Below are 27,282 nucleotides of genomic sequence, written 5' to 3'. Positions count from 1 at the left end.
ACCATTTATTTGTCCTCAGCTTACTTGCTCTCCGAAAGTCACTGAGTCCCTTTCTTGAAACACTGGTTAATCCTGGCTTCTGACACGCTCCCCAACTTTCTCCTCCACCTCAAGGCCACTCTGTCGTCTCCTGACTCATTCCTCCAAAGGCTGGACAGTCCAGGACGCACCCTCAGTTGACTTTCAGTCCCAGCTTTCGATAACTTTTAAAATGTACTCATTCACTGAAAAGTATTTACCAAACACGATACCACACGTAGTAGATGATATTAAGTGCTGGGGTTATGGCTGTGAAGAAAACAAAGTCCTTGACCCCAGGGAGTATATTCTCTTGAGAATATGCTCCCAAGTGTCTATCTCCAGCCCCAACCTCTACCTGGAGTGCCAGACTCCTGCAGGCCACCGCTTGTCTCTGTCCCCATCGGGCATCTGACAAGCATCTCCCACTGTGCCAGGGCATTCCCGCTGTCACCTCCAGACCTGTCCCTCCCCCGGCGGCTCTTCTCGGCAAATAACACCTCCATCTCCCAGTTTCTTACTAACTCTCAAGCCAAAAACCTAAGAATTATCCTCGATTCTTTTGGTTTGCTCATCTTGCAGTCCAATCCTTCAGTTCTAGTCAGTGTCACCCCCAAACACGCCCGGCCTCGGCCACTTCTCTCCATCTTCACTGCTTCCTCCTCAGCCCACACCCCATCTCTCATCCACCCACATCCTCGCCTCCATTCTTGGGCCACCACCATCCACTGTCTACACAGCAGCCACAGCTCCTGAACACCTTCCTCCAACTGGAGGGAAGAAAACAGAGTCCCCAGCCAATGACCCACGCCAACCTTCTTTTGTCGCTTTCAAATCACCGATTCACTTCCACCTCAGGCCCTGCACTTGTTGCTTAGAAACATATTTTTCAGGGTGCCTGGGCATCTCAGTCAATTAAGCGTCCTGCTCTTGATTTCAGCTCAGGTCATAATCTCACAGTTTAAGATCAAGTCCCGCATCCGGCTCTGCGCTGACAGCAAGGAGCCTGCTTGGGATTCTCTCCCTGCTCTCTCTGCCCCTCCCCCACTCACTTGCAGGCTCTCTAAATTTAAAAACAAAAAAAAAAAAAAAATAGAAACACCTTTTTCTCTAGGACCGTCCATGTGGCTAGTGCATTATGCTCAGGGTCCAGTTGGAAAGGCCACCCCTCAGAAGCCTGACCACTCAGTATGCTACACTTCCAATTTTTTCTTCACGGCACATAGCATAACCTAAAAAACTTCTCATTTCTTCACTCTCTTGTTGCCTAATTCTACCCATTAGAAAATAAGTTTTGTGGCTTACCTTACTCATTGCAGGTGCTAGATTTTTTTTTTTAATGAACTCCCAGTAACTCTCTCCCTTCCATAATAATCCTCCATGGCTTGGTCATCCACGTAATCACATCCCTCCTTCACATACCTGAGGCTGCGCATCTACAAGCCTCTCCTAAAGACACTGCTACACTTTTCACAAATTCTAGGAGGCCCCCAGGCTGCAGGATTCCAGAATTTGACGAACGAGTCCACACGCACTTCTGCCATTTTATAATCAAGCACAAAGCCAGATACACACCGAGTGTGCACCACACAGTGGGGGAGCGAAGTGTGTGATCGCATGGCCTTGAAGTGGCGATGGCTGTTTTGGTGTCCATCAGAATAAACCTCTTGGAGGCAGGGCACACGTGCTCAGAGCATAGCAAGAGGCACCTGGGCTCCATATAAGGACAGACCTGTCACCAACTGTAACTGCAAACCCACACCCCTCCTCCACCTCACTCACCGGGGTCTGTCTCAGATACACAGGAACAAACCCAGCTCGCTTCCAGAACCTGCCAAGACACAAAAAGAGCAGGTCACTGTGCGCACCTTCTGAGACTGGCCGGCAGATGAAGACGGGAAGGGCTGGGCAGGGGTGGGGGAGTGGTCAACGGAACCGACAAACACACCAGCTGGAAGGGCAAACACAGTCCACAGAACGCTCATTTTCAGGACACCAAGGCCACAGGGTGATGTGAAAGAGAAAGAGCAGGCAGACCCTTACTTGAGGAGCCTGGGGGTCAAGCCATAGGACACACCCAGGTAATCCAAGCGCTCAGCAGGCCTCTCATTCAGTTTGAGGAGTAAGGGAGGCAAGTCCTTCCGGGGAGTGATGACCTCTTCCAACAAGCTGACAGCCTACAGGATGTCAGGAAGAGAACACAGTCCACCCAGTAAAGGGAGAGGAAGCTTAGTAACATTCCCAAGCACCCCTACCATACCAGGCTCTAACCTAAACACAGTAAAAACTGGGACAGATTTCTCTGTTCCCTGGATTTTAAAATAGAGGCACACCACTCAGTCCAGTGATCATTTCCAAGTGTACCAAACACCTGGACATGCATGAAACCACACCGCTCCAAACCCAGAATTCAGGAAAATAGCCACGTGATTTAAAGAGAGACAGAGGTGGGGTTCCGAAGATCCAGTTCTGTCATCAGATGGGTCTGGGACTTGGGAAGTAACAAACCGCTGAGCCGGACCTTAAATATAAGGCCTTTCCCCACCTCCTGAATAGGCTACTGTGAAAATCAAGTGAACGTGTGTGAGAAGCCATCACAGTTCCTGGCGTTTATCACCTTACCAAGAAAGACACAACTTCCCTTAGACCCGGCTCAGTGCTCAGCGGCTATAAGCTGGAGCACGCAGCGGCATTACCTAGGAGCTGAGACACAAACCGCTGGGCCCCACTCCTGACCCTCTGAGTCAGCATGACTGGGGGCAGGGCTTAAAAACCGGCATTTTTAAAATAGGTTTCCAGGTGATGCTGATAATGCTGATCTGAGGTTCTCAACACCAGTGGCAGCTGGAGAAGCAAGAGTTTCTCCAAAACAGGAGGAAATCTGCTGGTGCTCAGACAGCCCAGACCACTGGACAGTTCTAGATGCTCCTGAGAACTATCCTCCAGGAACAAGGAGTTCGGCCAAAAGATGCTTACCTCGCTGCTGACGGTACGAATTTCTTGTGACGTCTCAAGGACCTTTTCCTCGAGACAAGGGAATCTGCCCTCAAAGTACATCTGCAGCAGCTGCAGAGCTCGGCTGCCGTAGCCCATCTGTGAGCAAACATGGAGGGAGACAGACAAGGAAGAGAATGTTCTCAATCTGTCTAAATCACCTCTACGTCCCTGAACTCCTTCCAGAAAGCCTCCAGTCTGAGTCACAGTACACTTGGCAAAGAGAATTAATGAAATCCCTCAAAGAGGTCCGAAGAGAGACCCTAAGAGTGAGCATGCTATGACCCTCACTCTCACACCATCTAGCCTGAGCCTGAGGATGGCTGGCTGGGCTTTCTGATCCACAGACTAGCAAGCCCCAAACTGATGTCTCCACAACGGACTCCCCAGTGGGGATTTCTTTTTTTTTTTTTTTTTTATTGTTTATTTTCTGAGAGAGTGAGAGACAGAGTGTGAGCCGGGGAGGGGCAGAGAGAGAGAGGGAGACACAGAATATGAAGCAGGCTCCAGGCTCTAAGCTGTCAGCACAGAGCCCAACATGGGGCTCGAACCCACAAACCATGAGATCATGACCTGAGCCGAAGTCAGACTCTTAACCGACTGAGCCACCCAGGCGCCCCAGCAGTGGGGATTTCTAAGAGGAGGTAATGGTGAAAAGTAGGTCAGGTTCACAAGAGCTCTGTCCTCACAAAAGAAAAGCAAGCATATACAATCATCCTGCCCACTCGCCACCCCCAGCCCCAGGAAAACTGTTCATGGCAGAGGAGTTCCTGGAACTGCTTATTCCTTGACCAGCCTTCCATTCATACCAAATCCACCTGCCCTCACAAGCTGCCAGCAACACGGCTGCAGCTAATAAAGCATCGCAGTTTTGAGAAGCATGAGGACACATTACCCCTTGATAATCCGGGTGAACAGCAATGCGAACAACCCTTCCACCTGAAAGGCCACCGAAGTCTGGGTCTTGGAACTGTGTGGGAGACAAAGGGCAGTACGTGAGCAACAAAAAAGTCCTCCAACACCGCCAACTTCACTCACTCAGCCATACCAGGGAAAGTGCAGCACCTGTTCGGACACGGTCCATGGAATCAGGTCCCCCGAAGCCTTCTTGCCTCGAGACAGGCTGTTCAAGATGGACTGTCGAGAAATCTCCCCCTCCAGGCACACCTATGGGGGAAGCAGGACGGTGTAGACAGAAAGGCCAGCCCAGGTACAGAGCCCACTCACAGATCATCAGCATTCTGCTAGTTCCCTGACGAGGCCAGCTGTTTCCACTCCAGTTCAGGCTTCACCCTGTAACTGACTTCCATTTTCAGTGGAACAGTCATTACTCTGCCCCAGGAGCATCCGGACACTGTCATAACAAGGTAGAACACAGACAAACTCTGGCCCAAAGCGCAGAAACTACACTAGAAGAGGGTCTCCACACAATGTGCACATGTGCAAACATCAATTAAGACACGGGACACTCATGCAGCTCTATATGAAATAGTGCAAATTCACGACTCTGGTGTCTAAAAGGAGAATGGTTATACATGGTATGGTACGTGCATAAACAATGCAGCCTTTAAACCTTTAAAAACTATAGAAATTATGAAAAAAATAAAAACTACAGAGATTATATTTGACACACTGAAAAAAAAAAAAACAAAAAAAACAAAAAAAACCCAGACTACCAAACACTATGATCCCATGTTTCCATCTGTATTTTCTAATTTTAGAAGTACACATGTTGCTTTTGTAATAAGAGCAAAACAAACAAATCCTGTTTTAGGAGGAGCCGTAAATCAAAATACGAGCGGCCAGTTCCGACTTTCATCTATTCACCATCAGTGGGGCTCTGGGTTTCTGTCGGCAGTGGTTCCCTTCCACACATCCTAACTGTCTGCCCCGAATGACCCAGCTACTTGGCTCCGCACCAGGAATCAACACTCCCCCTCCCAGGCCACAGTTACTGAGCCATTAATCCTTGATTCCTAAGTGGTTCTTCAAACGAATGCCAGCATACCTGGATGACAGCAAGCACTTCGGGAAGGGCATTCTGGGTGGGGGGCACAGGGGGCAGGAGGCAGAACAGAAGGTGGGCAGGCGCATCAGAAAGCATCTGGAGATCGTTGGGGGAGTTCTGTGGGGCACAAATACGGGTCCATGAGAACCACTCCTCTTGTCCTTTACTCAAGAGGCCACTCCGGAGTCACTGACTGGAGCACCACCTTCCCCAAAGCCAAGTGGCGAGCTGAAACTTGGGGAAGCTCTTTTCCAGCATCTTGGCCGCCAGCCTGAGACCCTCCGAGATGGCCTATGTGGGACTTCGCCTCAAATGTTTGCTGTCATCTCTCCAAGAGCGCTGAGGCTACAGAGGGCAGAGGACTGCCTAGTTAGCACTGTGTAGTTCACAGCGGGGGAGTGAACTTGTCACTTCCCAGAGAAGAGGCTATCTCAAGAAAACCTATCACCACTAGCTCCTCAGCCTCCCGTTAAGGGGTGTTCACAAAAATGCTACCTAGATACTCAAGAAATGTCCTTCCCAATGTGCCCTTTAGTTTTGAAGACTCTCAAATATTCTAAATTCGCATCCAGTGCTCCTTAAGAATAGCCCGGGGCGGGGAGTCCTGGGGGGCTCAGTTGGTTAAGTGTCCAACTTCGGCTCAGGTCACAATCTCACGATTTGTGAGTCTGAGTCCCACGGCAGGCTCTGCTGTTAGCACAGAGCCCGCTTTGGATCCTCTATCCCCCTCTCTCTCTGCCCCTCCCCGACTTGCGTGCATGCATGCTCTCTCTCTCTCTCTCTCTGTCAAAAATAAATAAACGTTTAAAAATAGCCCAGAGGTAAAAGGCTGGGCTGGGTCAGTCAGCACCACCAGGTAACAGCTGCTATATCATCTGAGTCTATCTGATTAGCAGACAAGGGAAAGATAGAAGAACCCATTTTAAAACAGGCAAAGCTTTCCACCCTCCCCACCCACCAAGTATGGAGTTACATGCAGGAATCCCACACTCTGTGTGCAAAGCTAGGAGCCCAAGACAGGCCTGAACAACCATGGGAAATGCAATCCCTCCGGCAAAGTCAGTGGACCTTGACAACATCAGGACATTTGAGTCCCAGTAGAATAGTCACCTGAGCCACTGGGGAATACAAGACATGGAAAGCCGGTAAAGGGGGACTGTCAGAGCTGCAGTTCACCCACTTCAGCCAGCTGCAGTTACCTTGTAGTGAGAAGCCACATAGAGGGCCATAAGCCTTTGGAGGAAAACTTCGGAGGCCTTGTGGTAGCAAAAGAGAGTATCTCTGTTAACGTAGTAGCTGGGTCTGGAGTTAAGCAACCAAAACAAACCAAAGAGAGCCCAAAATAGGACACACTGCTTCCAAAGGGAAACCTGGATATGTAGATGTCCCTCAGATTAGAAGGAAGAGCCCTATGTCCTGCACAGAACACATTAGGGAAGGAAAAGAAAGGAAATGGAGAATGTCTAACTTTCCCCCTCTCCTTCGAGCAGCAGCCTATGAAACAAAGGGCCAAAACCGAATTCTTCCATCACCCCCCTCTCTTCACCGGGCACAGAACCCGGGAGGATACAGCTCGCAGGCCTCAGGCAGGGGGCAGCCTGAGACTATCCGGGGGATGTTGAGGCAATCCAGGCACAACAAGTCGTTCAGCCACTGCTCCACCGCGTCCCCGGGGGCGTATCGGATGGACTCCTGCAGGGAAACCTCATGCAGCGTTCGCGCTGCTCTCCACAAAACACACACACACACACACACACAATGAGAAACAATTATTAAATGTGTTTGTCTAAAAGAGCAAAGCAAATGTTCTACTTTCTCTTTGTTACCTGATGCCCACATAAATACAGCTAAAAGATTTTAACTGAGTGGTTTTAAACTATTCTGGGGGATGTTCAATTTGCCATGACACTGATCCCACAGGGATCTAAGTCAATGTGACCGTGCCCTAAGGCAGTAACAAACAAGGGCCCAACCCAGAAGGCCTGGGTCAGTCTCCCATCTGGTCACTGGCTTGCTATTCCTTGGGGAAAGCAATTCCCCTTCCTGGGGACCCAGCCTTGGTGCCTGACAGTATGACAGTTTGGTACTGCCTGTGGTGGCATGAGGAGATGATCCAGCAAGAGAATCTGTGGGGATCTGCCATGGACGGGCCCATTGAGAGCTCTGGGGGTACCTGATGCCAGTCTGGCTGTCGCTGTGGCCTTGTTTTCAGCAGTGGTGCTGATCTGGCTCTGGGCGCTCTGTTGACGGAGCTGCTGAATCAGCTTGAGGGACAGGGACCGGCCAGTGCCCTCGTAGCTAGGAGCAAAAGCAAAGGCCATCAGACATGAATGAGGTTCCGAATCTACTCTCCAGGAGAGGACAGAGGACCACCTCCCCCCTCATCCTGCTGAAATACCAAGCTCCTGCTCACCACTGACAGCCCCACTGCCCTCTAGACTTCCAGCAGGGCATCCATACACCCAAGGAGGCAAGGTGGCCAGCTCGGTGGCTCAGCTGGGGGCTGGCAGTGTGGCTCAAGTGTGGCACATCTACTCAGTACCTCTGGGCAAACACTCACTTTTAGCCTCATCCTCAAAAGGGGATTATTCTACACACCTCACAGGATCATGCTGTGAACTGAAAGGACTAGAAAGATGATGTGTAAAGCATTCAGCATAATGAACTGGAACTACATTAAATGGTCCGTGAGTGAGAGCCACTGAAGCAACATGCTTGAAGGCAGGCAGAGAGTGCTTCCAGTTTGGAAAATCAAGACTGAATAAACCAATAAACCACCACTTAGTAATTCCTTTCATCACTACTTTCACTGAAAAGGTGATATAAAACAACTTAACAAGAATTTTGGAAAAAAAGAAATCATCAGATCACTGAGCCAGCTCTTCTCATCTGGATTTCCTCCTTTAGTCACAGCCCCAGGGACCACAGGGGGCAGACTGCTCAATGGGTTTGTTTTTTTAAAGTAGGCTTCATGCCCAGTGCAGAGCCCAATGTGGGGCTTGAACTCATGACCCGGAGATCAAGACCTGAGCTGAGATCAAAAATCACATGCTTAACCGACTTAGCCACCCAGGCACCCGGGTCTTTTTAATCCAGTATTGCAACACTTCGTAGTACTCATTGTGGTCATATTTCAAAACTGTATAAATACTTCCTCTCACTCAAATACTATTTTTAAAGAAGAATCAAAAACTTGGAATTTTGGGGGCACCCGGGTGGCTCAGTCGGTTAGGTGTCTGTCTGACTTCGGCTCAGGTCATGATCTCACGGTTTGTGGTTCAAGCCCTGCATCAGGCTCTGTGCTAACAGCTCGGAGCCTGAAGCCTGCTTCAGATTCTGTGTCTCCCTCTCTCTCTCTGGCCCTCCTCTGCTCATGCTCTGTCTCACTCTCTCTCTCAAAAATAAATAAACATTAAAAAAGAAATTTAAAAAAAAACTTGGAATTTTTGAGTGTTTTATTCTGCCCCACCTCACAGAACAAAGCTTCCTCGAAGGAATTTCATTTACTTATTTAAAAAAGAAGAAAAACAAGTAAGCACAAGCAACAAAACAGACTTTTATGCTTCAAAAGGCATTATCAAGAAAGTGAGGAAAATAACAGAATGGAATAAAATTTTTATAAATCAAGCATCTGATAATGTATTTGTACCTGGAATACATAAGGAACACTTACAATTCAATAATAAAAAGACAAATAAGCCAAATAGAAAAATGAGCAGAGGATCTGAATAGCTATTTCTCCAAAGAAGACACATAAATGGCAAAGAAGCACACGATAAGATGCCCCACATCACATGGAGGAAAGTGCACATGGAGACCATAACGAGACGCAACTTCACGCTCACGAGGATGGCTATAATCAAAAAGCCATTAACACACATGCTGGCAAGAATGTGGAAAACTTGGAACCCTCGTACGCTGCAGGTGGGAATTTAAAATGGTGCAGCTGCTTTGGAAAACACAGTCTGCCAGTTCCTCGAGCAGTTAAACATAAAGTTGCTATCTGACCCAATAATTTCACTCCTAGGTATATACCCAAGAGCACTGAAAACACGTCCATGCAGATAACCTATATACACACCCATGTTCACAGAAGCATTATTCCTAACAGCCAAAAGATAGAAATAACCCAAATGTCCATCAACACATAAATCGAAAAACAAAATGTGTATAAACAAATAATGGAGTATTACTGGGCCATAAAAAGGAAGAAAATACCGATAAAAGATACACTGATAAACGTTGAAAACATTATGGTAAGTGAAAGAAGCCAGTCACAAAAGACCCTGTACTGTATGGCTCCATTTACATGAGCTGTCTAGAATAGATAAATTTATACAGAGAAGGTAGATGAGTAGTTCCCTAAGGCAGGGGATTAGGGACAGACTGGAGGGTGACAGGTAAAGGGTATGGTTTTTCTTTTGGGGGTGATGAAAATGTAAAAGTGATTATGGTGCTGGTTGCACAACTCTGTACAGATCTAAAACCTAAAAAATCACCAAATTGTACACTTGATGTGGGTAAAACTGTATGGTATACGAACTGTGTCTCAATAAAGCCGTTAGCAAAAAAAGTAAAATCCATTTTATTTAAATATTTTCAGTGTAAGGAAGACACAATAATACATCTGTAATACAGAATTCTCTCTTTAAGAAGATGTGATTTCCACACAGAAAGCTTTCCAATACTAAAGACACATATTTATTGACCTGGAAAGAGTTCACAAAATATTGTTACATTAAAAAAGAAAATTAAAAGCAATATGTGAAGTATATTTACATTCTTGTTCAAAACAAAAAAGTAAAACGAACACATAGAAAATATACAACAAAAGCTACCTCTAGGGGCGCCTGGGCGGCTCAGTCGGCAGTGGGTTAAGGGTCTGACTCTTGATTTCCGGCTCAGATCATCATCTCACACTGGGCTGGGTGTGGAGCCTGCTAAAGATTCTCTTCCCCTCTCCCTCTGCCGCCTCCCGCCCCCCAGCCTAACAAGCAAGAACCGACAAGGGGAGCAAGGACTCCCACTCCAGGTGCTTACCCGTTGATGGTGGATGCCATGAACACAAGGTAGGGGCCCAGGAGGCTTTTCACCAGGGGCAGGGGGATGGCGGCGGCTTCATCGATCACAACGAGCTCAGCCTGGCCCAGTTTCACAGCATCTGCAGGATGTATATACTGCAGGGAGGAAGATTTCTATTATTACCTGGCCACCCAGTGCCATAGCTGCGGTCCCCAAGACGCCTCATAAAGGCCACTCTGTCCTCTCTCACTCTGTTCCCAGTTCTTTCTCCCATTCCTCCTTTCCACTTTTCCGTGGCAGGGCAAACCAGAATGAGCTTGGAGCCAGACATCTGGGTTCAGAAGTTCAACCACCAACTGTGTGCCCCTGAACAGGTCACTAACCCTCACGGCCTCAGACTCCTCTCCTGGAAAGTGGAGGAAATACCTATCTGACGGCTGCTTGAGGGAAAAATCGGGTAAATCTGGAAAAACGCCCTGGCTGGTGCCTGGCCTAGTACTCATAGGTGGTGCTGCCCTCTCCTTTCTCTCTTCTGTCTCCTCATGCTCCCCCCCGAGCCTGGCTCTGACTTTGCCCCAGAGGCAGCAAATGGGATGACATCACCATTCTCAAGCACCTGCTACACACTGGGTACCGCGCTCCTTGCGTGGATACTGTCATTAGGAAAACCAACTCTCCCCGCACTGGTGAGGATGCTTCTAAGACGCCACCCCTTCCTAATACACACACTCACACACCCTTTTTATATTATTAGCATGACCACCTGATGCCACAAAAAATTTGGCATCCTTATGCATACAAACCACCCCTTCAGTTTCTTCAGGGCTTCCTGCTATTTTTAAAGTTTGCTCAAGGCCATGAAGAGGGATTTTACAGGACAGGAAACCTGAACAGCCAATTAACATAAACAAAGACACTCAACCTCACTAGTAGTCAGTGCAATGCCAAAGACAACATGGAGATCCCATTTCACATACAGGTAGGTAAAAATTAAATAGCAATAAAACACCCAGTGCTGATGAGAACTTGAAGAAACAAAACTTAAAAAAAAAAAAAAAAAATGCTGTTGGGAAGGTAAACAGGTACACTTTTTAGAAGGAGAATCTGGCAAAATCCAAGAGAGCTGGAAATCTATTCATACCCTAAAAACCGAGAGCTCCCCTCATCCACCCCTAGAACATCAATAAATGGTAATATAAACATAGAGTGCTTAAACTCAACCCAAGCCACAAGCTTCAATCTTGGACAAATCTTGAAAACAAATGCTGAGTAAGAAAGGCAGGCTGAAAAAGGACAAGTACAGTATGTTACCATTTACGGAGGCATAATTACATAGTAAAACACAAACATGTGAATCAGAAGGAAATCCCAATCCAGAGTAGAGCTACCTATAGGGAGGGGCAGAAGAAGGGAATGTGATGCGGAGGGATAGAAGAGGGGCTTTAACTGTGTCTGTGATGCTTTCAGTCTTTAAAACAAAACTAAAAAGGACTTTTAAAATACGAAAAAAACACAGCAAACAACAAAATGTCAACATTTCTAAGGCTTAAGTGCCAGGTATCTGAGTGTTCCACTGATCTCTGCACTTTTCTGAAGTATTTCATTACAAGATCATCTAACTGCTTTGCTGGAAGCTGAATGATAGGTCAGGGAGACAGCAACTCCACTTAGTTAGAACAGCGGAACACACACCCTCGGCTGGGCCCCATGTCTTGGGACTCTTAAGGGGAAAAACTAAACAAGCACCTCATAAAAGCAGCAGAAAGCAGCCCCCTGAAGAGGCGCAGCCGACTTTAATCTAATGTTTGTCTTTTTCTCAATTTCCAGCAAGGAAGAGGAGGCTTCCAAGGGACACAAATGGAGCCTCATAAAGTCAGGTCACCTCTTCTGGGCTTAAACCCCAGTCTGGAGACAAAGGGACTCTAGCAATACAAGCAGGTCTCTAATTACAAATCCAAGGAGCAGCAGGGCTGAGCCTGGGCATTTCAGAGAAACGTGTTCCTTCCTTGTGTGTACTTTTGAGTTTTAACAGGTCGCCGCACTCTCCCTGCGGCCTCCTGCCCTCCACCTCACCCCACCCCGCCATCTGTACCCCACCCCTCACCTCAGCCAAGGGCGTCAGGCAAAAGTGGAAGAAACTAAAGAATGAAGAGATTCTAGAAAGAGACCTAGTAAGAAAAAATTAAGCTCCTTAGATCAAAAGTATAAACACTTACCATTATTTACAATCTGGACCTTTGATAAAAGAAATACCTCCCTGACAGGCATACATACATATGCTTTAACGAGCATAAAGGTCAAAGACATAAACTGCCAAGTGTGCCTGGCCCATTTCCCACCCCGACCCAAGTCCGAAAATAATCGATGAGCCTCCTCCGCTAGGAGCCCAGCGGCCACCATCCTTTCTGCAAGCCTGTCACACTGCTGCTTTTCTACAACTGAACAAAATTGCAGCCTTTGGACAAGTGCAAGTCATTCAGGCCTCCAGAGCACTGGAGATTTATAGAGCTTTCAGGGAAACACTGTTTAAAAAGGAAAATAGGCCACTGGCTAAACCACAAAGATTCAGAGTACATCTTGTAAAGCTCTTTTTTTCTTTTAAACGGAGAGATTATTGTTCTAGTTACAGATGCACCATTTCAAAACCTGCTGTAACCCAGCAAAATGAGAACTGATGTCAGAACAGTGACTGTATTTCTTCTAGCTGATTAGCATACTCACAAATACACTTACTCAATTTTCAAGGGATAAAACTACAACTTTCCATTCTGGCTACATACGTTATTTGTTAGTTTGCTTGAATGTCTTCGTTGAGAAGAGGCTGAAAATCTGGACCAGGTTTATCATAAAACAACAACACTGTATACAAGACATGCAATTACACAGGACATAAAATGATGTGAAATTACTGTATTTAAATACAGCAGGACACTGGCCCCACTTAGCAGGGTTTTAGAATGAGCCTCACCTGAATGGTCTGCCTGTGTTCTCGGAATACATTCACTCTGATCACCGCTTTGTTAAATTCAGGATTGAGAGACTGAATAATCTCATAATCCAGATGCTCCTGATGGAAAGAGAGTCAAACCAATGACAAACTTTAGAAACAAGCTTTAGAAGTGAAAATTAAAGTAAGCAGGCATCCCAAAGATTTTACCTAGATTAAACCCAGCTCTGAATCAATGGGAGTTCTTATTCTAATTCCCTACCTGATACTGCAGAGCGTCAAATCCTTTAAATACAAATTCAAAAAGAGTGTGGAGGTTATCAGGGCTTGGGGAGGTAACAAAGATATTGGAGTACCTATTGAACAAAAGAAGAGAACTTTTATAAGTCATTAGGAAATCCAAGGGACTTTTAGGGAACATTAAGAGGAAAGAAGAGATTTTTGTTTGCCCTATCACACAGGTGATAACCAGAGATAATGGCAGGAAAAAAGAACACTTTTTAGGGAGGAAAAGTAAAGCAACTCCAGTTTTGAGGATATTTTTCCTCCCAAACTAACGAAAACACATTAACAACTCGAAGGTAGTATGTCCTGGCAATTAGCTACGACATCTGTGAAGGCACACTGCCCAAAGGTACCTGGACGCAACACCCTCAGTATGCAGAGCCAGCATGCTGCTTCCCAAGCCTGTGTCCTGGGACAAGAGGGTGGCTTCACAGTCATCACTAGCTGTGTTGAGAGGGTTCCAAACTGTGAGGCCAGATAGCTCAATCAGTGCTCAGGCCAAGGCCACAGTGAACCTACAGGGGACCCCTGTTCAGTGTAAAGGATGCTAACGGCTAAGGTGTTGATTGGTACCACTGGAGCAGCAGGGACAAGAGACAAGTCAGGGCTTGGGCTCAGCCCCAGCACTACCAGCACTGACTTGCTGGGGGATCTTGAGTGAGTCACTGAAACTCCCTGAGCCTAGGTTGACCCATCTGTGAAATGCTTACGGAGCTATTAGGAGCACTAAGGAAGATAACGCATATGAGGACATGGTAAATTCTAGATCCGTTATTTCTGACTGCGAAGTTGGAAGTACACACTCTTCTGGCAACTGCATAAATCTTCCACCCAGGACAAAAAACACTCAAATGTAGATCCTCAAAAGCAAACAAGATTTTCTACTGATCAAAATCATTCAAATGCCAAACCTGTACTTTTCGCAGTTAGCAAACATGGTCATACACATTCCCATCTCCTGAAGAGTTTTAACGTTTCTTACCCCCATTTCTTTGCTTTTCTATGTCTGTCCAACTTTCTGTGTGTATCTGTTCAACTTTAAATATTGATCACGAAGGTCCTGGTGTATGTGTCCACGTGTGCCTGCACACATATATGCGCCCCATGGGGCTGGGGCTGGGGCTGGGCGTGCTTGGGGGAAACGGTATTGCTGTTTTCCAGACCAGAACCCATGACCTACAGAAATCACACAGGAGCCTGCACAGACCCAGGAACAGTCTCCTAGTCCCCTGACCCCTATCCTGCACATTTCTCCCTGAGAGCTCAGAATTCCCAAAAGGGGGGAATCAGACCTCCTTACCCAAAAGCCACTGCCCCAGCAATAGCCAATCCCAGGGCTGCAGACTTCCCCCTTCCTCGGGCAGCCGTGAGCGCAACAGTACTCCTCAGGGTCTTTTCAGAGATCCCCTCAATGAACTTCAAGACAGCTTTGGCCTGTGAAAAGAGAACCCTATCAGGTGAGCTTTGAGAAAGACCAAGTTTCAGCCATCTACTACTACCACTGTGGAGAAGCTGAAGCTAAATCAAAGTGGGGGCAGTTCCTGCAGGAGGCAAGGCTCAGCACTCGGGCTTCTCACTGCCTGGTCATCTCCTCTCAGGCCCAAGGCTTTAAATGCCCCTCAGATGCTGGTAACACCCCATTCATGTCTCTGGTCCAGACCTCTTCCCCACCCATCAAACTCCTGTATACACACAACTGCCCCTGTGTGTCTACCCTTGTACATCAGACAGGCTTCTCTGACTGACCTGAGGGGAACCCAGTGTCCCCCTCCAGCCTCCTCCATCTACAGTCTTCCCCTTGTCAGTTAACTGTCCAACTGATTAAGCCAAAAGCCTTCTCCATTTTCTCCCCACACTTGACTCACCAGCAAAGCCCATCAGCGCTACCTTCAAAATAGGTATAAATCCTACCATTCCTCACCAGTGCCATCCTCTACCGGGCTGATTGAAGCCACTATCCTGAATCCCCCTCTTACTACAGTAGGCTCCTAGTTAGTCTTTCGGCTTCCCTTTTGTTCCCCTACAGTCTAGACTCAACAGAGCAGCCAGAGGGATCTTCTTTAAAATTCAGCCTAAGAATCCCTCCGGCAGCCGGGCTGAGACACTGTGCATGTGAAACCCTCCACGGCACCCACCTCTCAGAGAGTAAGGCCAAGCCCTCAGGGTCACGTGGCTGTGCCGTGTGACCTCTGCCATCTCCTCCTACTCTCATCTGCTCACTCTGCTTCACCCCTGGCGGCCTCCTTGCTGGTCCTCGAGTACCCCAGGCAGACTCCTACCTCGGGCCTATGCAGACGGTGGCCCCTCTGCCAGAAGCACTCTCCCCAATGGCCCCATGGCTCATTTCCCCAACTCCTTCCAGGCTTTGCTTGAGGATCACCTTCTAAACAAAGCCTCCCAGAGCCGCAGCCTCTACCTATCTCCTGCACCCCCGACCCCTCTTTGATGCCCTGTGTCCACACTGCACACAGCACCTTCTACTAAACTTCAGGATGGGCGGGTTTCCTTGACTCACGGTCAGTCTCATGCCACCAGAACGTAAGCCCCACGAAGCAGGTGTGCCCCTCCTTTTTACTGTTGAGCCCAGTGCCTAGGGTCGTGTCAGGCACCTAAGAGAGCAGGCACTGAGTGAGAGGAGAAACCACAACACTACTTAGGGGCCAAACTCTACTACCTGACTGGCATCGGCCCTGGGAACAGGCCACCAAGACTGGGAAGAAGACCAGATGGTCCAGCCTGGCCTGTCAGGTCCTGAAGTTGCCTTACACACCCAGGCAGCAACACTGAGAAGACACTGAAGAGACACAAGCCCAGGCAAATGGAAGGGAAGGAAGGGGAAGAGCTCCAGGAAGCCAGAGTCTCTCCAGAGGAAACAGTCAGGGGATCCAGGCCCAGCTCATCTTAACGTGGCCTTTGTTGAACACCGTATTTTGCCCTTTTGTTGTTTAGAGAAGTTTTAAACTCCGACAAAACATAACCAGAAAAAATCCACTATTAAAAAAGAAGAGTAAGAATAGAAGAGTAAGAAATCTGAACTGAAAACGCATTCTAAAATAATTTGCTAAAATGAAAAACCAATACACAAACTAATTTACAAAACAAAAAGACCCAGATGACCAGTAATTATATGATAAAGTGCCTGCTTCTCTCATAATTAAAGCAATACAAACAAAAACAGGGATCCTGTGTTCCCACAGCACATTGGTAGGCTTGGAAGTTTAACTGTAGCCAACGCTGGCAAGGCGTACGGAAAAGGGCATTTTCACACACTGTTGCTGGTTCCACAAACTGGCACAACACCTATTTTAATGCACACACAATCTAATCCAGCAACTCTTCTGGGAAAAAAACTTATCCCAGAGATAATGTGTATCTGTAAGAAGATCCTAACAGCACAGTTTATAACAGCAAAAAAACCGCAACCAACCAACCCAATGCCTAATAGGGGATCACTTACACTGTACAGTGTAACCCCTTCACGTATTTTTAAAATATCCATTTGTATGCGTAGACAAAGTTCCAGAAGTATCCAAAATAAACTGTTAATGGCAGTTGTCTCTACAGAGCGGGACTGCCAAGTAGAAACACCATTTTCCATTTTTAACGAACACTCTTTCACACTTTTTTTTTCTACGTATTTTCTTATAACACTCCTGCTGCTTTTACAGCTTCTCCCTCTTCTGCCCTTTCTCCATCCTCTTGCATTTCCTCTGACAAAGGATACCCAGACTGGATTCAAAGCCACCTAAAGCCTGCAGCCTCTGCATAGAGAGCTATGTGGCTGATAATTCTATTTCTAGAATGAACAAGGGAATCAGCCTGTTGGGACTCTGCCCCAAGTGGGACGTGTCACTGCAGCTGTTTTCCATCATGAGGGAAGAGTCCAGTGCCAAGAGGCTCACGATCAGAATCCTGAACACACCTGACAAACTGAAGGCTTCTGGGCACTGCCCGGTCAGCTCTGCTCACCCCAGGAACCAGGAGAGAATCTGAGTTTACCAGCCCTGGCCACCTCGTGAGCACAGAAATGCACTCTGGAAGCTCCCACCCAGTCTGTTATCTGTACCTACAGATCAGGTCCATCCCACCCTGGAGGGCCTTATCAGGCCTCACTCTGGAACCAGAGTAAGTACAAGGGGCCTCAGGCTCTCCTCTCACTTCTATGCAAGGCATAGGCCAAAACCTTTATGTCATCAAAACTGAACTGAAATGGAGTAATACAGATACATCACCCTCTCTTGGAAAAAGCACTGGGGGGTTCCTCTTTAAATTACATCCATCCCCCCCCCAGACCCTCTACTCAGGGAATTGATGACCTGGGGTGAAGGGGGACATAATCTCTGGACTTGCCATGAACGCAGATGACAGAGACTAGCCCTGGTGTTGCTACAGGGGTTCAAGCAAGAGAAAAGGTCCCTTCCCCAAGGAGGATCCAAATCCTCACTTGTCCTAACTTGGCTTCTGCTGCTTTCTGCATGTTCTATTTTACCTCTGCCCTGTCTATACTGGAATAGGGAAGTTTGGAACACCACACTCACCTGGTCTAGGGTCTTGCAGCAATCCACCAACACGCCCACGGGCTGGGTGTCCTGCAAGCTCTCCTTCAACTCCTTCAGCTCCAGATCAGAAGGACCAAGACTCTCATCCTACCAGAGGAGAGGAGAAAGTCTGCCACTGCCACGAAAGGGTCCACACAAAAAACACAGCCTCACCCAGATTCCTGGACCCCTGGCTGACTCACCGGGGTCTGGGGAGGTAGGGCCTCAATGCTGGCAGCGTGGGAGGAGATGGGCAGGATGCTGAGCTGGTCATCGATGACAAGACACTTCTTACAAGAGGCCAGAGAGAGAATAAATCTGAGGAAGAAAACCGTAATGAGGCGTTGGGGGGAGGGGCCGATACATGATAAAGGTGTGGCTTTTCTTGAGGAAAATGATTTGATGCCCACACGTCTCTAAGAAAGCTAGAAAGAGCCAAAACCCAGCTGGAGAGCAGGGTAAGAGGACTCTGAGCCTCGTCTACAAGGCACCTGAACACGTTCTATATGGCAAACAAGAAAACCCAGAACTCTCTCTCTCTCGAGACAGGTTACAAGCATTCCTACTGTGCACAACTGAGTCATAGGGCCCTTCCCACACCTCTGAGGCTCACCCTTTGAGGACTGAGCTGTCTCAGGCCATCCTTAAATGGGGAATTCCTACCCCACTCCACAAATGATCACCAGTCACAAATTTACCTTCTGCCACAAAGGAAGAAAAAACAAAGAAAAGGGAGAAGAAAGCTGCCTCAAGAAATGTAACACAGACATTCCCATGTGCGGGAAAACATGTGTTTGGCTAGAGAAGTCAAACTTCTCCCACAGGTGCAAGAAGAGAACCTCACACGCTACTTTCACGGGCTTCCATTCTATCCAGCAGCACACGGCCGCCCCCCCGGCTTACTCCATCTACTAAATGAAAACACCAGAGAGGATTCAAACTGGAAAGGCCCCAAGCTTCACCGAGGCCAGGATTTCTAAACCTCAGCACCAGCAATATTTCAGACCAGATGATTCTTGGTTGTGGGACTGTTCTGTACATTTTAGGCTGTTTAGCAGCACCCCTGGCCTCTACTCACTAGATGCCAGTAGCATCCCCCCTACTCCCTCCCCCCAAGTCATGACAAGCAAAAGGTTTCCAGGCATGGCCAAATGTCCCCAGGGAACAAGACTGCTGTAGATGAGGACCACTGATCCAGGCCACAGCTTCTTCAGGTGTTTCACAGGCTGCTAACTGATGATCCCTAAAAAAGGGCTCTATGGTCAAATAAATCTGGGAAACAATCAGTTAAATAGATCCCTGCTGTTGCAACACTTTTTGGAGACTACAACAGGCTAACGTGAATCTTCACATAGGAAAAACCGTATCAGCGTTTCCCAGACGTATCTAGCAGAAACCCTTTTGACATAAAGTCCCTCTTAAAATACTGGTGTTCTGTGAAACACATTTTGGGAAACAGTGACCCAGACAAATCACCCCTTTGACAGATGAGTAAGCTAAAAGCCAGAGAGGAGAGCGACTTGGTTCAGGCCCCAGCTCCCCACTCACTTTCACTGCTTCCAGTTGGCTTCACCACCACCACTGCTGTCAGGAATCTCACCATTTTGGACCCCTGTGCTACCTTCCCTCAGACAAAAGCACGGCTTTCATCTGGGTCCAAGACAAAAACATTCTCTGCACCGCAGCTCCCCACAATTAAAGACCCGAGAAATGTGCTTCAGACCTACCTCTCGTTAAACCGTCCCACCACATCCTGATGGGCCTCCGTCCTGTATCTTGAATGCACGTCCTGAAAGAGACAACATCTGTGAACACAGACATCCCAACAGCGCTGCGGCTCGCGGTCCAAATGTGAAGCAGCTTTATCAAGCAAGCCTAGGATAAGGAGGCACCAGAGCTACTGCTGGAAACCCACTCCTCCAGAACCTGCTGTGCTGAACAGCCCAGCTGCTATTTGCTGGAACTGGGATGGATCATCAAATGCTAAAGGTAATGTTTTTTATTACAACAAACATCCCCTCACCTCGGCTTTGACTTTTTCCACATTTTATCCAGCATCATAAAATGTGTTCGTTCATCCATTCAATAAAACACACATACCAATCGTGAACCAGACATGCCGGGTATACACCGGTATTCAATAAAGCAGGACCTCTGTTCTCATGGAGCCTACAGTCTAACGGTCGGAGGGAAATGAGTAAAAAAAAAATCTGGCAAATGCTCCAAATGAAAAACAGTGTGCAGTGACAGCAAATGGCAGGAGTGTGGCTACTTACATGGTGTACCTCTGAGGTGAGAAGCAGGCAGCAGGGAAAAGGGGGAAGGAGGACAAACAAACTGATGGGGGCAAAAAGTCATTCATTCATTCACAAGTATTTAACGAGTGCTTACTAAACACCAGGCACTCTTCCAGAATCAGGTAATGCACCAGTGAGGAAAACTAAGTCCCTAACCTCATGAAGTTTACAGACCAGCACAGGGAGGCAGGCAACAAACAAATAAATATGTAACTTTAGGTAGCTGGCAGATGCTGTGAAGGAAAATCAAGCAGGTCAAGGAGTGACAGACAGAGTCTGTCCCACAGAGGAGGGGGTATGTGGGCAGGGACATGAATGCAGTGAGAAGCGGGCTGTGCAGATATCCCAATGGCAACAGCAAGAGCACAGGCCATGAGGTGAGAGCATACTGAGCATGTCTGAGGGCCCCTGAGGAAGCCAGAGGGGCTATAGGAGAAGCGGTGATGGGAAGCAGCTACTAAGATCTGTGGAAAAGTCCATGTCCCCGCATAAACACAGCTTGTGAAACCCTGAGGCCAATTCTAACGCCATTCCTGAGCAGGGCCACAGGCCTGTGACTAAAACCTGTCACAAGGAACATGCAAATGGCAATACTGATGGGGTCGCAGACTAGCTGTGAATCCACAGAGACATATTCCCACTCCTAACCATGTCCTCAGCTTTGGGTGGAAACTACCCCTCTCACAGTCAAATCTCTTGCCAAACTGGGAATGGAAGTGGCAAATGTTCCTTCGTTATCCATTAGCATGAGGACTGGTGGGCAAGTCTGTGCATGGTCCCTTTTTGGTAATCCAAAATGGGGGTACTGGCGTGGCTCTTTGCAGAATACCATTCCAGAAACGTAACTACCTAATAACTGCCACATACATGAATCTCACAGGTATAGAATTTACAAATACCTGCAAGGAAATATGAAATTCAGAGATGCCTGGGCACACTCAAGGTCACTGACTTTCTCTGCAGTGACGTTCTCATTACTTACAGTCAAAGAACTCCCAACCCAGACCTTGTGCTGACTGCTCACTAAAGCCGTTCAACAGGAATTTTTTTTTAACGTCTACTTACTTATTTTGAGAGAAGAGGAAAGAGTACACACAAGCAGGAGAGGAGCAGAGAGAGGAGAGAGAATCTCAAGCAGGCTCCATGCTCAGTGCAGAGTCTGACATGGGGCTCGATCCCACAGTGAGATCATAACCTGAGCCAAAATCAAGAGTCGGCTGCTTGACCCACTGAGCCACCCAGGTGCCCCCTCCATAGGAACTCCTAAAAGAAAGTGGCAAACAGCAAAAACACACTTGATGTGAACCGCCACAACTCAGTTAAAAACCATATACCCACCATGGTCACTGTGTACAACTGCTTGAGCGAATTCATGGTCCGTAGGAGGATGACCACCAGCCCACCACCTTCCACTGTTTCCACAGTTCTGGCCAGTAAGTTTGGAGTTAAAGCTTCAAAATCCTGAAAGAAAGAGACCTCAAAAAGGGCTAGTCACACAAAGAGCACCCCCGGGGAAGTTTAACTAAATAAAAGGAGGGCTTCTGAACACGAACCCAAGACCATAGCCCTCACTCAACTCACCAGGAGGGGCCCACACACCTCCCTTTACTTAGGGGCACAGAAGAGAGCCCAGCACTGGGCAAGAGGTGTACCCGGTTTTGTATGACAAAAGTGTGTCTAATAACCTCACACAAGATCCTATCTGGGAAGAAATCCTCTCCAGTGATTTGCACTTGTATTTCACAAATACCTCACATTCGTTTTCGGATGTGTTTACATAAAACCTATCTGACAAAACTCAAACTGCCCCACATGGGGGAGCCGCTGCCTCAAGGAGCCATCTTCACTGCACCTGGTAACAGTGGTGGCCTAAGAGCACTCACTACCAATCAGTGGCCAGGTGAGAAGAAGCGAAATGCTCCTTTCTAGTCTACAAGGTGGGATGCAAGCCAGCAGTATGGGACAAACAAGTGGAATGTAAGAAAAATAAACCAAAAACTTCCAATTCGTGATTTTTTCCCCTCATTCCTTTTTTTTTTTCTTTCTTTCCAAGATTTTATTAAAATCCAATTAGTTAATATAGAGTATAAGGTTGGTTTCAGGAGCAGAATTTAGAGATTCTTCACTTACATGTAACACCCAGTGCTCATCCCAACAAGTGCCCTCTGAATGCCAAAACTATGCAATGCTTCAGGAAGCTGTGTGTCACCCTTGCACAGGGAGCATGCTACTCCTCTCTGTGTCATTCCAGCTCTAGCATATGTGCTGCCAAGGCGAGCACTTTCCCCTCATTTCTTAACTTACCTTTCATAAGGTACAACTTATGACATACGTAATCCTGGTACTACATGCAAATGATAAACATGCACCAAAATTGGGGACGGGGGCTTAAATGTGTTCTCCTTTCGGGGTGGAGGGGTTGGGGGGGTCACAGGTGTCCAAGAATCAAAGGATAAAACAGAGACCGCCAGAGCTGGAAACAAAAACATGTGAAGTTTGTTCTGGCAAGACAAGAATACCAGAGAAGAAATGTACCAGGTAGTTCTCTGTGGAGGAAAAGTGAGGGGGTTTTAAGGACTACGCCCAGCCAGTTAAAACAGGTCCCACTGCTCCCTGCTCACCAAAGTCTTCGGCTACTTCCAGTTAGGATCTGGGAATCTGGAGTCCCTCTAAGTTCACAATACTTTCTTTCTCATCCTCAGCCGGTTAGAACCAGCCATGATGGAGCACCTGGGTCAGTTTTGGTATCTCTAGGTTAAGCATCGCTTTAGGTGGAAAAGTTTATTTTTATATGGGGTGAGTTACCCAATTTGCTTTGGAAAGTGGCCAACTATTCCACTGATACTGCCTGGGGGAGGCTGTATGGGTCAATCTTTCTCCTTACTGTCCGCCTGTTCTTGAGGGGAGCCCTCCGCTCTCTGACGCCAGTCCCAAGCTGGAGCAAGCCACCTACCTGGAGAACGCACATGCCAAAGGTGTTGCCCAGGATCTTGTGGGTTTCATTGTAGTAGCAGTAGCGGATGTTTGTGGCCGCCACGAAGAGTTCAAAGGGGTCATCTTGCTTTATGTTCAACGTCCCATTCTTTATTTTCTTCTGTAGCTGTCGCATTCTTTTCTTCCGATGACTGCAATCACCCATCCACCCCAGGAGAGCCAGTTAACCAGAGAGGCTAAAGGGGTGGGAGCAGGGGACAGGCTCACTGATCACCCATCAAGACCTTCAGAGCCAGAAGGAACTCAGCTATCGCAGGGCCAACCCCCTCCGTTTAAAAGTGAAGAAAAGAATAGGGGCGCCTGGGTGGCGCAGTCGGTTAAGCGTCCGACTTCAGCCAGGTCACGATCTCGCGGTCCGTGAGTTCGAGCCCCGCGTCAGGCTCTGGGCTGATGGCTCGGAGCCTAGAGCCTGTTTCCGATTCTGCGTCTCCCTCTCTCTCTGCCCCTCCCCCGTTCATGCTCTGTCTCTCTCTGTCCCAAAAATAAATAAACGTTGAAAAAAAAAAAAAATTATAAAAGTGAAGAAAAGAGTAGAGAGGTTAAGAGGATGGGCCCGGAGCCAGGGGTGAGTCTGTGGGGGAATCCTACTGTGCTGCCCTGGCACCTTCCACAGATTCTCATCTTCAAAAGAAGGGTAACGAGAGTACCTAAACCTCCTATTTGGCTAGACCAGAGCTTGAAACCAACCTTGGTGGCCTCATTACCTTAGTCTCAAGCCAAAGCTTCTACTACACAGTACCGTTCCCCAGAAGACCTGGGAAAGGCAAGGTGGCTTTGAAATTTATCGTCAGGAATGAAAGAAGGACATCAGCTCTATTATTTTCACTATTTGGAAGAGTCCTCAGAGGTCGCAGCTCCCTGACAATCCCTGAAAAACTATGTCAGATAATCATTTCCTGGCATTTAATTAAGGAGCAGCAACTATAAATGGTATGGGACACTCAAAAGGCCCAACTTACCTGCTAAACCCCAGCTCTTTCTTATAACACCACAGCACTGAAGGCCGAGCCTTCACAGTTGCTTTGGACAACATGTGATGGAGTATGACCACCTGCCAAAGGAAAAAGTCACAGAATCTCATGGCCAAAAGAGACCTCAGAGACTGACAGACCTCATTTTGACAGATCTGGAAAGTAAACAGAGGGCCAGGAGAGGGCAGTGCCCAGGCAGGGACTAGAAGCCCGGTCACACACTCTTAACCTTGCGCTCAGTCCACCCCTAGGTTCTCACAAGGCATTTTATGTAGAGAAAAGCAGTCAAAGGGACCTTAATGTTATTATGTGCCGAAACCTCAGAGGAGCAGTAACAAGCTAACTGTGGGACAAGACACAAAGTCAGCCAGGAAGTGTTTACGAGGTCTTACCTGGTCCTTTCCTCGGTCTCCGACTACAACAAACAAAGACCTTTGCCTTTCAGCAACTCCATTCTCAATGAGAATCCGGATTCGGTTATCTACTTTCTTCCGATGCATGGTGAAAGACTATCACTGAAAGAGAGAGAGAGGAAACACAACTGGACATGAACGCCAGATTCTGGGTGAGGAACATTAGCTGGCAGCCTCTTAGGGGACCAGGAGCTATGCTAGGCACGTTGGGAAGTATCATTTTACTTAACCCTCAAACTGCTCCCTAGGGAACATGTCAGTCTCATTTTTAAAATTAGGAAACTGAGGCTTGGGAGGCAAAGAAAATGTTTCCTCAGCATGGAAGTCAGAAGGCAAGCTGTATTTCATACTTCTATCAAGGAGTTTTTTAAAAAACTTGAAACAATGCTCCACAAAATAGAATGATTAAAATATATGATGGTATATTTGTGAGATAATAAGGCAGTTTTCAAAAAAGCTCCTTCAAAATCACTTTCAGAAATTACCTAAGGATATGGATAAAGATGCTTATGAGAAGACCGACATCACAGAACAAAGCATGATACCATCTTTTTAACACATGTACATAACATGAAGGGAAAAAAAAAAACCTGAAAGAAAACACAAAAATGTAATTTTTGTGGATGGTGAGACTGCAGGTGGTTCTTGTTTTGTTCTTTTGTTTTTTTAGAGTTTTGTTTTTTTTATTCATATGCATTACTAATAAAGTCAGAGAAAGGAAATCAATGAATGTTACTGTGATGAAATGTGTCCAACTGTCTCCTCAAAGGAGAGAAACCCGTACTGAAGCCTGTACAGACAGACCTTAAAGTTGGATTACGTACAATACAATAATGCATTATTACCACAATAAATACACCAAAGAAACATCAGGAATATCAATTATATTTCTACAACATTGAAGGAAGAATGACAGCCTACCTAGAAACTACAGAGCCTGCTGCATTCTAAATATAAAGTTCATTAATTGAACCTTAAGTGTGCCTTAACTGTCCTTCTACCCTCCAATCCAAACATGGATTTTAGCAGTCCTTTCTTAATATAAAACATTATGTTACAATCAATGGCTCCTTTTTTATAAGGAAAGGAGCAAGTATAAAGAATTCAAGTATTTTAAGGAAGGAATATGACAGGACTCACACTCAAATCTGCCTGACTCCAAAGCCTAAGCTCTTTCCAGCTCCCCCACTCTGCCCAACTTGTCAGTTGAGTTGAGGCCACATAGAGATCACACACAAATCAATCAATAACTAATTAGTAGGGACTGCTTTTTGCTCTAGTTACTGTGGGAGCCCCAGAAACAATACCAGATAAGACTTGACTTCAAGGAGCTTTCATTCTCCTTGCAGAGAATATTCAAGAGAAAGAGATAAGGGACAATTTGTCTAAAGACAGATAAAACTAGACGCAAAAATAATAGTACAGCCAATAGTCTGATGAAGGTCTGAGATTACCGTGGGCTGGAATTGCCATGGAAGACCTAACGTAGGAAGAGGGCCTTGAAAGGAAAAGAAAGAGAACTATTCCTCATTCACTCATCTATTTGCCTAACAAGTAAACACAGCATCTATGTGCCAGTCACTATTCTAGATGCATTAGCAAATGAAACAAGTCCTGAATGTGACTCCTGAAAAAAACAGTATAAACGAACGAGCTTAGACAAACAAATGAAAGCATGGGAGGATCTGGAATCAGACTGCCTCGGTTTAATGCCTAGCGCCAAAACCAGGAACCGTAGGCAAGCTCCGCGGAAAGCAAAAGTGTTACCCCCCCCCCACACACACACACCCAGACCCCCCAGCTAGAGTTCCCCAGAAGGTGGAGATGGAGCCACACAACCCCGGAGAGCGCTCGAGAAGCACGCGGAGAGTGGCCGCCAATCAGGCAAGAGGAGCCTGTCATCTAGGAGCGAGCGCCCGTGTGGGCCGGCAGTCGACGCGGGCCGAGCATTGGCAAGGATACAGAGCCTTCATCCTCGAGCCGGCCACCTCTGGTCCCAAGCAGGACACAGACACCGACCTTGGTACCCATCCCCAGCCATCCCGTCTTGGGTACCTGCACCCCGAACCCAGCGGATCCCAGCCAGCAGCCAAGCGGAAGCACGTGGGGAAACCCAATTACTCCAGAAGCCCAGAGGGAGCGGCGGGCTGCCCCTAGCAATGCCTGACCGCGCGCTCTCAGCGATGGCCTCACTCCGCGACGCGTGTCCTGCTCAGGCACTGAAAGGCTCCATGTGCGCGAGCGCACTAACGGCGCGGTGCTGCGTGCGTGCGGGGACTTTCGGCAACCATGTCTCCGTGTGATGACGTCAGATGCCCGGGAGGCGGAGCTGCAGCCTACGTGGCCAGCGCCAATCCAGTTTTGGATTTTAGTCTGTGCTCCGAGTGGCACGGGTGCGATTTGCCTCTCGTATCAGAATCAAGATGCCCTGGCTCCGAGGGACAAAATAAGCGCTTGCCGCTGTGCTGGGGCGAGCCCGGGTTACCAGACAGGCCCGGGGCAGCACATGGTAAGGGGGTCCAAGGCTCTTAGTGTTTATCCTAGTTATACGAGACGACCGACTCCAGGGATCTGTGCGTAATTTTACCCTTTTATTTAAATAACTTCCCATTTTAACGTGACAAAATGAGGAAACTCGATCAGCAGACCTGTTTTATTCACTTGATCTTCCACACCTGAAGAAAGGACCCTGTAGACCTGTCGGAAACTCAGTATTTCTACCCACCGGTGCGGGTACTTTGTAAATTCCCTTTAGGCCTAAACTGGACATCAAATGATGGCGCTCTTCTGAAAAT

The 27,282-nt window shown here is 47.4% G+C and overlaps 1 protein-coding gene and 1 non-coding gene across 3 annotated transcripts in view; both read right to left on the bottom strand.

Moving 5' to 3' along the window:
- The window catches only part of NAT10 (N-acetyltransferase 10), a 35,194-nt gene extending 8,128 nt beyond the window's left edge, over positions 1 to 27,066 (bottom strand). The window contains exons 1-21 of one of the 2 annotated variants that reach the window (XM_045484918.1): positions 26,507 to 27,066; positions 24,467 to 24,589; positions 24,063 to 24,154; positions 23,063 to 23,234; positions 21,448 to 21,570; positions 19,540 to 19,601; positions 18,016 to 18,130; positions 17,813 to 17,920; positions 14,575 to 14,708; positions 13,252 to 13,345; positions 13,011 to 13,109; positions 10,061 to 10,197; positions 7,194 to 7,318; positions 6,591 to 6,741; positions 6,220 to 6,316; positions 5,021 to 5,137; positions 4,078 to 4,179; positions 3,908 to 3,982; positions 2,995 to 3,111; positions 2,062 to 2,195; positions 1,801 to 1,849 (exon numbers count right to left, since the gene is read on the bottom strand). In XM_045484918.1, coding sequence (XP_045340874.1) covers positions 1,801 to 1,849; positions 2,062 to 2,195; positions 2,995 to 3,111; positions 3,908 to 3,982; positions 4,078 to 4,179; positions 5,021 to 5,137; positions 6,220 to 6,316; positions 6,591 to 6,741; positions 7,194 to 7,318; positions 10,061 to 10,197; positions 13,011 to 13,109; positions 13,252 to 13,345; positions 14,575 to 14,708; positions 17,813 to 17,920; positions 18,016 to 18,130; positions 19,540 to 19,601; positions 21,448 to 21,570; positions 23,063 to 23,234; positions 24,063 to 24,154; positions 24,467 to 24,574 — 2,211 coding nt within the window. In that variant the 5' untranslated portion in view covers positions 24,575 to 24,589; positions 26,507 to 27,066. The remainder of the gene's footprint in view (positions 1 to 1,800; positions 1,850 to 2,061; positions 2,196 to 2,994; positions 3,112 to 3,907; positions 3,983 to 4,077; positions 4,180 to 5,020; positions 5,138 to 6,219; positions 6,317 to 6,590; positions 6,742 to 7,193; positions 7,319 to 10,060; positions 10,198 to 13,010; positions 13,110 to 13,251; positions 13,346 to 14,574; positions 14,709 to 17,812; positions 17,921 to 18,015; positions 18,131 to 19,539; positions 19,602 to 21,447; positions 21,571 to 23,062; positions 23,235 to 24,062; positions 24,155 to 24,466; positions 24,590 to 26,506) is intronic. The other variant, XM_045484917.1, reaches the window with a different exon arrangement.
- Positions 22,284 to 22,390, bottom strand: LOC123602772. The gene has a single exon (XR_006714550.1). It is a non-coding gene; the product is annotated as a U6 spliceosomal RNA (small nuclear RNA).
- Positions 27,067 to 27,282: the final 216 nt, after the last annotated feature.

Source organism: Leopardus geoffroyi, chromosome D1 (assembly GCF_018350155.1).
Source record: "Leopardus geoffroyi isolate Oge1 chromosome D1, O.geoffroyi_Oge1_pat1.0, whole genome shotgun sequence".
Lineage (NCBI taxonomy): Eukaryota > Metazoa > Chordata > Mammalia > Carnivora > Felidae > Leopardus > Leopardus geoffroyi.
This window is presented reverse-complemented; position numbering and strand designations above follow the sequence as displayed.